The 12,738-nt window shown below is 33.0% G+C and overlaps 1 protein-coding gene across 1 annotated transcript; it reads left to right on the top strand.

Annotated features, from left to right (window-relative positions):
- Window positions 1–10,976: 10,976 nt before the first annotated feature.
- On the top strand, window positions 10,977–12,463 carry LOC112524723 (malonyl-coenzyme A:anthocyanin 3-O-glucoside-6''-O-malonyltransferase-like). The gene has a single exon (XM_025134681.1). The coding sequence runs from the start codon at window positions 10,988–10,990 to the stop codon at window positions 12,347–12,349; it is 1,362 nt and encodes a 453-aa protein (XP_024990449.1). The 5' UTR covers window positions 10,977–10,987; the 3' UTR covers window positions 12,350–12,463.
- Window positions 12,464–12,738: the final 275 nt, after the last annotated feature.

The following is a 12,738-nucleotide window of genomic DNA, read 5'->3' as shown; positions in this document are numbered from 1 at the left end:
AAAAGTATTATATGAAACAATTTCACAAGATTAAACAATTTCATGAAAAAATTTCATAAGATTAAATAATGAAATCGACAGATGAAGGTGGTTTGCACGGWTTACACAAATGAGGGCGGTTTTCATATGATCACTCCTATATATATATATATATATATATATATATATATATATAATTATATTATATCAAAACACAACATTTCTTGAACTAAAAAGATTATATATAAATAAAAAAATATTGCATTAATCATTGTTTTTTCTCATTTAAATCGGCTCCAAATCTCTTCAACCAAATCCGCTTACAGTTGATGTAATTTTTATTTGTGTTGCTTTATTAATCGTGCATATTAAGTTATATTATATGTAATTTTATAGATTATAGTATATGTACTTTTATCTATATTATAAAACAATATATATTATATATAGAATTTTTTTTAAAAAGATAAATTAATTTAATTAAAAAAATAAATTGACATTAATCTCTTTAATAGAATATATTGTTTTTTATAACAATTATATTACCCTTGGGTTTTGATTTTTAGAAAGTATGAAAGTAGAGGGGCTAAGAGTGTAAATTGGCTATATTGAGGGTTTAGTTTAAAAAGGTTAGAAAACCCATTTAATTTAATTAAGCATCATCTCTTTCATTTGTACCTCAAGATAAAGTTTATTCTTATTTTGAGTTTAAATTTTATTTAGGCATGGGTGTACAAAATGTGGGAGTAGATCTTTTGATGCATGATTTTATTTCCAAAGTCTAAAAAATAGTCACTTTACCAAATATTTCCCCGCTTTGACCCTAGCCAAGTTACCATCCTGACTTAAAAGAGCTTTTGATCCACATTTAGTGTTGACCACTGACAATGGAGAATTCAGACTTAGTTCAAGCTGATGGTAGTGTATGTGCATGTGAATTGATGCCAAGAGTGAATTGAGCGGATATGATAGATTCATACCCTTCGTGAGATGTCTATGATATTAGCCTGTGTTCATCTTGGATTTGTCTTGTTTGTCAGTTATTGATATACTTGTCAAATTGCATTCTCATGAAAGATTGCATTCTCATGAAAGGCTATGAATATTTATGAAAACTCGTAATCAACGAGTCTTATATCGTGCTAAATTCTTAGAATTTGCCCAAGGACGGCCAAAGTTCGAAGTGTGGGCATATTTTGATAACATCGGATTTTCATGTTTTACTTTGTGTTTATAGGCTCAAAATCCTTACTTTTTATATTTTAGCAGGCGTAATTTATTTTTTATAAGCTTAATCCAAGTTTTAAGTTGACCAGAGCAAGAAATGCACGAGAAATGCTAGGAAAAATGATTGTCGTGCTTAATAGGGTTGTATGATACATGTAAAAAAAAAAAAGCAAAACAGGGGAAAATGCTACCCTACCATGCAAGGTTCGCATGCAAGGTCACACATTGTGGTATGAACTTAAGGCTATCGAAACATGCTACTCTGCCATGCAAGGGTCGCACATTTTGGTATGAACTTACGATACAAAAAATGCTACCCTGGCATGTCAGGGTTGCATGCAAGGGTCGTATATTTTCCTGAGGGACTAATTTTGACTTTTTTGATTCTTGAGCAGTTTTTCCATTTGCTTGTAAAAATTGACTTGGAAACCATTGTTTAGGGAGAGGAGACTTAGGGACGATTTTTGGGAGAAAGTGAGAAGATTTGAACCGATTTCTACCTCTTCGTTCCGTTTAGTTTAGTCGAGTAACTCGTTTTTATTTACAACAATAGTCAACCTTTAAATCGTTGATGTATTTTTTTGAGATTTCTTTGTAAGATGTTATGAACGAGTTTATTTGCTTGATTTTTATATGAATGTCATTTTCATTTTAGTTATCAATTAATTCATGTTCTTTTAGGAAACAACAATTCAAAACCCTAGATACGTAATCATTTGGTCTTAATAATGTTTTCAATTTGCTTCTTGCAATCGATACTGTAATAAATCGAGCTTATGAGCTTATTGCTTTGAATTGATGATAATACTAACTCGTTAGTGTTGACCACACCTATAAATTTGAGAGTTTTTTCAAATTGCCATTTGGGATTAAAATTTGATTAAAGAACTTGTTTTTATCAATGTATATCTCTAAGGAAAATTGAGGTTGTCAAAGATTTTGACAACTAAGCCAATTTGGGCTTGTTTTACCATTTTGCATCATATGAATTAATGATAGCGTTTGCATAACAATCGAAAGTGAGATATTGTTGGTCTTTTGAATTATATTTTTTACTCGTATAATTAGTGTTAGTAAATATCTTAATCCACCCCCTTTTGCTTAAAGTATAGAAGTTGAATGATAGTCACATTCAATCACTATGGATTCGGCCTGACTTACCACTATTACAATTAATATTGTGATTTACAACAGTTAGAGCTTAATATTTATCAGTCTCGACAACTGTTATTCTTTGAAGTAGAGGATTGAATTTAATTTCTTAGTTTGTGATCCATGCTTAATTGATCCAGATTCAAGTGTTCGGTTTGGGTTTCATGTGCGCTTTTGATCATTTCAATCGATTAAAGTTTAATTCTACGTTTATCGTGATTAAGTTGAGTTTTCTTTTAACCATTTTTGAATCGAAATGCATATATTATCAAATGGATTATTACTTCTATGTTATACTAGATTAGCATGTTTGGATTATTACCTTAACTGTGATACGGTATTTTTACAAGTTTTTGGAAATTAACACATGTGGTGTGATAAATGATTCTTGGGTTAAAAGGACTTGCATAACAGAAGTTAGGAGTGTTAGGTTTGTGTTGGTCCGCACAGAGGAGGGGATATTATAAATAATATATATATATATATGTATGTGTGTGTATGTATGTATGTATGTATATATACACACAAAGAGAGGAAAGTTCAGTGGAAAACCTCAAAAAAATAAAAAAAACTGAGGAACACCCTGGTAACCGTTCATCTAGACGATATGCACATGTCTATACTGGTAGTAGAAGATGTTTCTTGGTTTTTATGCACGTGTGCATTATACCAAACAAATTGCTTAAAATTATCAGTATGCACATGTGTATATCATCCACATGCACGGTTACCAGAGTGCTCCTCAGTTTTTTATTTCTTTTTACAGTTTCCCTTGAACCTGACTATATATATATATATACATATATATATATATAGAGAGAGAGAGAGAGAGAGAGAGAGCAGAGATCATTTGTTAACCATGAAAAAAGTATTAACTATAAAAACCATTTAGACCAATTACAAATCTTTGTTAAATTAGGTTCTTCTATCACCATACAATTAATATTAAGAACACAATTGTAATCTTCTTTTTTATCTTAACTTTACATTCATTAATGGGCGGTTACAAAAACATCAACTTCATGATTATATCTAAAATATTATGCTTATTATATCTTCAACATATATGTAGTCGTCAATGTTCATATATGTATATATTGTTCACATATGTTTTAGTGCGTTCATAAAAACAATATCTATATACATCTAACATTTGGCCAATATGTGTTCACAAGCGAAATACTTTGATTATATATTATTATGTTCATATGTACAAGTCAATTACTTTAATTAGTATTCATAAGTTTTAATAGGTGCAAATAAGTGTTCATAAGTATTCTCGTATGTTCATATGTGGAAGTCACGAACTAAGATTAGTTAATAAGTTACATATATGTTCATATGTATTCATAAGTGTTCATAATGCAACCCGGATGATTCTACGAACTATAAAAGGAATGAGTAATTACCGATTTCTAACCGATGTAATTAATTAATTATCGATTTGTAATCGATTTGGACATCTTTCCCAAAAATACCCTTCTTCACCTATGTTTTGATATCCATCATTTTTAATTAATTACAAATATACCACAATTGATCTCATCCGTAGATTTTAATAATCAAGGGCCAAGATTGGTTAACAAAGTTAACACCAATTATTGGGTTAACAAAAGAACGTGCCCCTATATATAGGCTTGTTTAATTGTTAACCTAATAATTAGTGTTAGCTATGTAAACTAATTCTAGCCTTTAATCTTTGTAATCTATGGATCAAATTAATCAGGGTATTTTTATAATAAATTAAAAAAATGATGCTTAATAAACATTGGTGAATAATCATGAATAAAGGGTAATTTTGAAAAAAAAATAGGAAGATTTCTTTTACCATTAATTACTTTTTCGCTAATTACTCCATCGTTTTGAAACCCACATCAAGCTTTAATTACTCCTTCATTTATTAATATGTAATTTTTAACTTATGAATGGTGTGAACTAATGAACAATTGTCATATATAAGTAGCTTTAATCATCGTCACTGGATGGGTCTAAAGATTTTGTGGTATACAGTAATGCTTCAAAACTGGATCTGGGGCGTGTATTGATGCGGAGAGAGAAATTTATTACTTACGCTTCCAGATAATTAAAAGATCACGACAAATAGTACCTGACACATGACATAGAACTTGCGGCCGTAGTTTTTGCATTGAAAATTTGGTGACATTATTTGTTGCGAACCAAATGTCAAATTTTCACTGACCATAAAAGCCCTCAACATTTGTTTAATCAAAATAAACTAAATATGCGGCAAAGATGATGGATTGAGTTGGTAAATGACTATGATTGTGAATTTTTTATCTTGGGAAGACAAACGTGGTGGCTGACGCGCTTAGTCCGAAGGAAAAGAGTGGAATAATTAAAGTCATAGCATTGAGAACAAACTTAATTCCCGACATTCATAATGAAATCTTGAGATGTCAAGGTAAAGTTGTCAAAAAAGATACATTCAAAGCCGTAAGAGTTGGTGGAATGATTTCAATCTTAACAAATAATGACAAATGGATTCTATGTTTCCAAGGCAGAATTTGGATACCACGTTTCGGAACAACCTTGAACTGATTTTAGACGAGAGTCACAGATTGTGATACTCGATTCATCCAAGAGTGAAGAATGATATTGCAAAATCATATCACAATGGATTTCATCATGAAGTTACCGCGAACTCCGAATGGATATGATGCTATATGGGTTATTATGGATCATCTAACTAAATCTAAGCAACTTCCTGCCTATTAAGGAGAATTATCCTTTAGAAAGGCTTGCAAAGATTTACATGGAAGAAATTGTGACTTGTCATGGTGTTCCGTTATCAATAGTCTCAGATAGGGACAACATATTTACCTCTAAGTTTTGGGAAAGCTTCTAAAGAGCTATGGGATCTCATATCAGATTAAGTACGACGTATTACCTTCAAACAGATCAGCAGAGTGAAAGAACGATTCAAACCCTTGAAGATATGCTGAGATCTTGTATTATTGATTTCGATGGATCTTGGGAAAATCATCTGCCTCTAGTTGAATTTGCTTACGACAATAGTTATCATTCCAGCATTCAATCAGTACCGTATGAGGTTTTGTATGGAAAAAGTGCATAACGTCATTGTGTTGGAATGAAGTAGGGGAAAAGCAATTGACTGGTCTAGAAATCATTCAAATAACTACTGAAAAGATAGATCAAATAAGAGAACGAATTAAAACAGCTTAGGACCGACAGAAAAGTTACGCTGACAGACATCATAAATCGATTGAATTTCTGATAGAAGATTTCGTAATGTTAAAAGTTTCTCCGTGGAAGAGTATCATTTGATTCGAGAAAAGAGGTAAGCTCAGTCCAAGGTACATTGGGCCATTCAGAATTTGTAAGCGGGTTGGTTCAGTAGCATATATCAGTTGGAGTTTCCTGAGGAACTCAATGCTATTCACAACACTTTCCATGTCTCTAACCTACGAATTTGTTTAGCCGATCCGAATTAGCAATACCATTACTTGAAGTGCAAATTGGTAGTAAATTTAATTTCATAGAAACCCCTGAGGCCGTCACTGACAAGAAAACAAAAGTTTTGAGAAATAAAGAAATCAATATTGTGAAGGTACAGTGGCATTTTCATAAGGGTCAAGAATGTACTTGGGAATTGGAATCAGAAATGAGATTAAAATATCCTCAGTTGTTTGATTAAATAGATTCCAGGAAAGAATTTTTTTGAACGAGAATAATATTATAACCAGGTTTATCGGTTAAAAAGTTCAAGGTTATTTTTTTATTATTGGTGGTAAGTTGAAGGGGTTTTTTTTGTTGATATTATGCTTAAATTATTTAAAAGCCTCACCGCCTTATTCTTAAAGTGCTTATTATATAAAATTATATGTTATCTCATTGGGATAAGGCAAGGTTTAAAAAGGGAAACTTAAAAAGAAAGTTTTATGGGTGTGTGTTCCTTGGTACGAACTTATCAGAAATCGAAAAGGGAAGAGTTAGAAGCTGAATTCTCTAAATTCTTAACTGTATTAGTTGATATTCATCTCCATAACTTCATTTCTTTGTAATTAAGATGAGTTATTTAAAACTTTCCTGTTTTGGTAATTTGGAAATTTGAACCGTATCGTTCTTTATATGAGGAGATGTTTATAAAACTGTTTTGGATGCTATAATTAGCATAATTGTGAGAATATGATATGTTTGTATCATGTGTTGGAATAAGGGTGACGTATCAAGGAGAGGTGTATTTTGATGATAAGGGTGATATACTAAGGAGAGGTGTATACTGGGATAAGGGTGTCATATGAGGGAGAGGTGTATACCAGGATAAGGGTTGCAAAAGCATGAGTTATAAAATCTGGGTTTTTAATGAAAACATTCATTGCTATCCCATCCTTATGATACGATGACTTGAAATTGTCGCATCTGTATGATGCGATAACTTAGAGTTATCGCATTCTAGTGATGCGATAAAAAGTGATTATCGCACCTTTTTAATGCCATGAGTGAGTTTATCGCATCCTTGTGATGCGACAAGATTGACTTATCGCACCTGTATGATACGACAAGTTGGGTTTATCGCATCAATGTGATGCGATGAGTTGATGTACTCGCACCAGTGTGTTGCGAGGAGATGGGTTGTCTCACCCCTGTGATGCGAGAAAATTTTATAATCATCTATATGATACGACAAATTTACTCAGAATGTGTTTATCAAGTTATTTGGCTATTTTGATGCGATAAATAAGGTTTATTATATTAAAATGATGTATATTTGTTATTATTACAAATATGAGTTTATAATCATGATTTGATGATTATTCACCCTGTAATAGCAACCAAGAGATTTCTCACTAAATCTCAAGGTCTAACCCTTATTTTGTGTTTCAAAAATATGTCTTACAGGTCGTGCTCAATCTGAAGATAAGGGGAAGGGAAAATTGTGAAGTATTACACACACACACACACACACACACATATATATATATATATATATATGCTTGCATGTGATTTTGAGCTATCATATTCTTCTTTTGTATTTGAATACTTGTTATGTATTCAAATGTTGTATATGGATATTGTGCAAAAATATTTGGTAGCTATTTTGTAATGTAGCTTTTGTAATTAGTGGGACTAATTGTATAAATTATATTTTTGATATACGAAAATATATGGTTATATGCAAATGTAATATTGGGGGTGTTACATGTGCATCCAAACAATTATCCAAAATATAAGTTAGCTTAAAAACTAACTTATAAGGTAGCTTATGTTTTTCAAATGATGCCTAAGAGGAAAGGTTCTTTCACCAAACACGGTTTACCGTTTAGCTATTCAAGGTCTTCCTCATCATGGAACTATTAAGAGACAAACAAACGACCCATAATTTGTTGAAGTTTCAACGATGATAATAGAAATAGTCAATAGATACATGAAGCTTGATGAAAAATGGAAGGTAGATGAAAATTTGTGAATACAAATTGATAAAGGTAGATGAAGATCTGTGAACATAAATAGATGCAGATTGATAGAGTTAGATGAAGGTTTTTGTTTTCATGTTATAACCAAGAAAGTCATTCTCACAAGAACCAAATCCCCCCACACACACACACACATATATATATATATATATATAGAGAGAGAGAGAGAGAGAGAGAGAAAGGAGTATCACCAACGAGTTTTACCAACGGTTGAATTTTGTTCGTGTTTTTCTACGGATTGTCACGATTATGCGACTAATTATAATTTGTCCGATCAACTATCAATCCGTCGATGATAATAACAGTACCGGCGGATCATCCACGACTTTTAAAATTTTATTTTTATCTTTTTAGGTGAAGATGACCTTAATGAACCTAATATAAGAAAATAACTCATGTTTACCAAAAACCCCTAAGCAATGCCCACTTTTAGTTATTTGTTTACATTAAATAAGGATTACAGATGTTTCGTAACATATCAATTCATATCGAGAATCTAAACATAAAGTAGGAATTAGGAATCTAAACAGAAAATATGTTGTAAAATGTAGAGAGAGAAACAAGTACATAGTGATGAGTTCTAAGAAAGAAAAAAAGATGAGGTCTTTTGAGGGATGGGAAGGTCAGCACCACCGCAACAACCAACATGTGTGGTTGGGACTCGAAAGGTGGCGACAACGAGGTCGTCGCCCTGTTACCAGTGATGAGGTGGTGTTGATTTTAGGGAGACAGAACTCGGGAGCATGAAGATCGAGCATGAAAGAGTAACCTATAACGTGACTAAATTTTTTCAGCTACTGATCTATTTCAACTTGGTTTCATAAGTTTTTTCTCCTTTTTCTTGAGTTTCAGTGTGAGTTTGTGCACACTATTGGAAAGGTTATGCATATATGGACATAATTAAATGAGAATTATAAGAACTACTAGTAATTAATGTGGCATTTCACATTTGAAATAGTGCAAGTGCAAGTAAAATGTTGTATCCCAGTGTAAATAAAAATCGCCAAATTAAAACATGGTTTGTGTTTGAACATATGATTATCAATGGAGGAACACAAGTTATTTAAATATCACATTTGGATGGGTGGCTTGTGTTTTCGAATGCTTTCAAATGCTAAGCATATAAGTGAATTTTCGTGATGGCAAATAGTTTGACGAAGATTTTTAAAATGCCGGACAAAGTACTCTACATATACTCGAGAGAAAGTTTCCTTGAAGCATAGCCAAACACTCTGATCCACCATCCTTGTGCATATATTCGGACTTTTGTCCATTAAAACAGTGTAGTGAATCGACTGCAAAATCTATTTTTATTGAGTACGAACCGATAACCTGGTGATGAAAATATATAAGAGAAGGTTTTTGACGAACCATTCGAAATTTTCCTAAATTTTCCCAAAACCATTGATGATATTTTGTACTATAAATTTTCCTAAATTTTCTTACCAACATTATACATCTAAAACAATTTTAAATATTTATATAAAAAAATATATAAAAATATTAATTTACTTTTACAAAATCCACTTCACAAAAACTCATGTAAATATATTCAAATTTTTCATCACAAGTGAAATAAATGTTACATCTTGAGATAACGCTTGGTTTTTGTTGCACACTTTCTAAATTATATTTCATCAGCGGCTTTAACGGCACTGTTGCTGTCGTATGTTTATAATCGGCTTTTTTTTTAATTCTCCTTTGTTACAGAGGCTGTTTGGTTTGCTTCAGAATGATTAAAAGACTCTTATGATATGGTACAAAATAGAATATAATTGTTTGGTAATTGTTTACAATGAAATTAAGACACTGAATCGTTAAGAAAGGTCTATGATACAAAATCATTAAGAAGGTTTTAGAACCATTAAGAAATTTTTTTTGTCAAACAAGATTTACCTCTTAACGATTCAAATGTTGTCTCTTAATATAACTATTAAGAGGTAAACGAAAAACCCTGAGATTTTTCTTTCGTCAAACAAGATTCACCTCTTAACGATTCAGATGTTGTATTTTAATAGAACTATTAAGAGGTAAACAAACAATGTTAAAGACAATGGACCTTTTACAAAAGCAAAATACAAATTCTACTTAAATTATGAAGGTAGAGACAGTGGTTGGTGGACGACATTGATTATAGAGGATGTAAAGATGGTGGATTTCGGTAGTGGTGATGGTTGACAACAATAGAGGAGGTATGGTATAGTTTAGTTCTATTATGACGTTGTTTATAACATTCCACAAAGTTTCCTGTAGTTAGTGCTTCCTCTTCAACAAGTATGGAAGTGTTGACTACTATTTGCATTTTGGTTTGAAAGAGATCTCTAACACCAACTCTATAATATTACATATATATATATATAGGGTTGGATTTACATGAAACGAAGGGTTTTTCGTGAGACCTTTAAGACCAATTTATGTTCATTGATCAACTCTATAAGCTCTAAAGTTGCACAGTGGCAATTTTGTGATTATTGAGAAGTCTCGTGGCATTTATGAATGTTTAGATTGTCAGATTGTAGATCTAATTCAAATGTTGAGAATTAGTCTTACGGGTCTCACGAAAAACTCTGGGTCTCACGTGATCACAAATCATAATAAATGAACTCTCATCATTTCCATAAATATCTCAATTAATTGGGTTGTATTTGTTGTACAAATGAACATGGTTGTATTTGAAATATACCCTATATATATATATATATATATATAGACTTGGGATCATGTAAGACCAATGGTTTTTCGTGAGACCCGTAAGACCAATTCTCAACCATTGGATAACATCTACAATCGTCAGATCTGAACATTCAGAAACGCCACGAGACTTCTCAATAATTACAAAATTGACACCGTATAATTTTAGACCATTAGATTATTAGCTTATAAAGTTGATCAATGAACATAAATTGGTTTTACGGATGTCACGAAAAACCTTTGGTCTGATGTGAACCCAACCCTAAAATATATATATTAAAGAAACTTAAAAGTATGGAAATAGACAAAACTAAGGATCCACTAAAAGTGAAATGACAAACAATGTTTGAAGACAATGGACCTTCTATAAAAGCAAAATACAAATTCTACTTTTGCTTAGAAACTTTGTTAGGATCCTTTTATACATATAAGAGGAATTAAACGAGGACCATCTCTTGATCTTGTTGGGTTCATTTAACAACATGGCTTCCCTTCCCATCCTTACGGTTCTTGACCACTCCCACGTATCGCCACCACCGGCCACCGTAGCCGACGCTTCTCTGCCGCTCACTTTCTTCGACATCTTATGGCTAACCTTTTCTCCGGTTCACCATCTCTTCTTCTATGAACTCCCATCTGTCTCTAAAACCCATTTCATCGAAGATATTGTTCCCAATCTCAAACAATCCTTATCGATCACCCTCCAACATTTTTTCCCTTTTACAGGGAACTTGATCGTTTTTTCATCTCCTACCCGAAAACCTGAAATCCGTTATGTTGACGGCGACTCAGTTGCGTTCACTATTGCAGAGTCTGCTCTTGATTTCGACGATCTTACCGGAAACCACCCTCGAGACTGTGGTAAGTTTTATCATCTTATACCTCTATTGCCGGAAGCTACAAAAGAATCCGATCATGTAAAGATTCCGGTGTTCTCCGTTCAAGTGACGTTTTTTCCAAACTCTGGTATCTCCATCGGAATGACCAATCATCATAGCCTTGGTGATGCCAGCACTCGATTTTGTTTCTTGAAGGCATGGACGTCGATCGCTAGATCTGGTTCAGATGAGTCGTTTCTAGCTAATGGAACTTTGCCCATTTTCGATAGAGTTGTAAACTACCCGAAAATAGATGAACTCTATCTCAAGAACTTGGAGATTGAAACTACTTTTAACAAAGATTATCAACCTCCAAGACTTTCTGCACCAACCGATAAAGTTCGAGCCACGTTTATCTTGACTCGAACTGTCATCAATCGATTGAAGAAATGGGTTTCAACCGAGCTGCCAACATTACCATACGTATCATCTTTTACAGTATTATGTGCGTATATCTGGAGTTGCATCGCGAAATCACGCAACGATGAGCTGGAAATATTTGGTTTCTCGGTCGATTGTAGGGCACGAATCGATCCACCGATTCCGGCAGCCTATTTCGGGAACTGTGTCGCTCTATGTATGTCCATCGCAAAAACCGATCTTTTAACAGGAAACGATGGATTCTTGAACGCTGCAAAATTGCATGGAGAAAATCTACATAAGATGTTGACCGATAAAGATGGAGTCGTGAACGATAAATGGCCGTTTGGTGGTTTATTATCGCAAGGGACGCCAACGACAATGATGGGGGTTGCCGGAACACCAAAGCTGAAATTTTACGAATTGGATTATGGATGGGGGAAACCCAGAAAGCACGAAACGATTTCTATCGATTATAATGATTCCATATCTCTAAGCGCCTGTAAAGAATCGAACGAAGATCTGGAGATCGGTGTGTGCCTTTCAGCCATTGAGATGGAAGCTTTCATTCCCATCTTTAACAAGGGATTAGAAGCATGCTTTTAGATTCAGCATAGAAATCTGTTGTTTCAAATTTTCATATCATTTCAGTTGTTTTTGTTGTCTTGTTTACGTTTCTTTTTATGATCGTTTCTATCTCATAAATACGTTTCTTTGTCCTCTTCAAAGATGAATATGACCATGCAAACTACAAAAACCACCATCATCAAACTCATCCTCATTGCAATGACTCACGAGTGGTCCTTAAACGGTTTCGGATTATTTGATTTTGGTGTTAAAAGAGTTCGGTTTTGTTAAGAGTTTTTATAGTCACAATTTGTAAAAAGGGTTAAAAGGGAAAGGATGGAGATGAGACTTCATTTTGTATAAACTTTAAATTAAGATTTTGAACCATTGGGTGGTGTCTGATTAGTTTGAGCTTTATTTCAAAGGTT

Source organism: Cynara cardunculus, assembly GCF_001531365.2.
Source record: "Cynara cardunculus var. scolymus isolate 2C chromosome LG 13, CcrdV1, whole genome shotgun sequence".
In the NCBI taxonomy this organism is placed as follows: Eukaryota; Viridiplantae; Streptophyta; class Magnoliopsida; order Asterales; family Asteraceae; genus Cynara; species Cynara cardunculus.
Note: the sequence above shows the minus strand (reverse complement) of the source record. Positions and strands in the feature narration are given on the sequence as shown.

Excerpts from the sequence above, each read along its gene's own strand:
- LOC112524723 (XM_025134681.1), top strand. The coding sequence starts at position 10,988 with ATGGCTTCCCTTCCCATCCTTACGGTTCTTGACCACTCCCACGTATCG.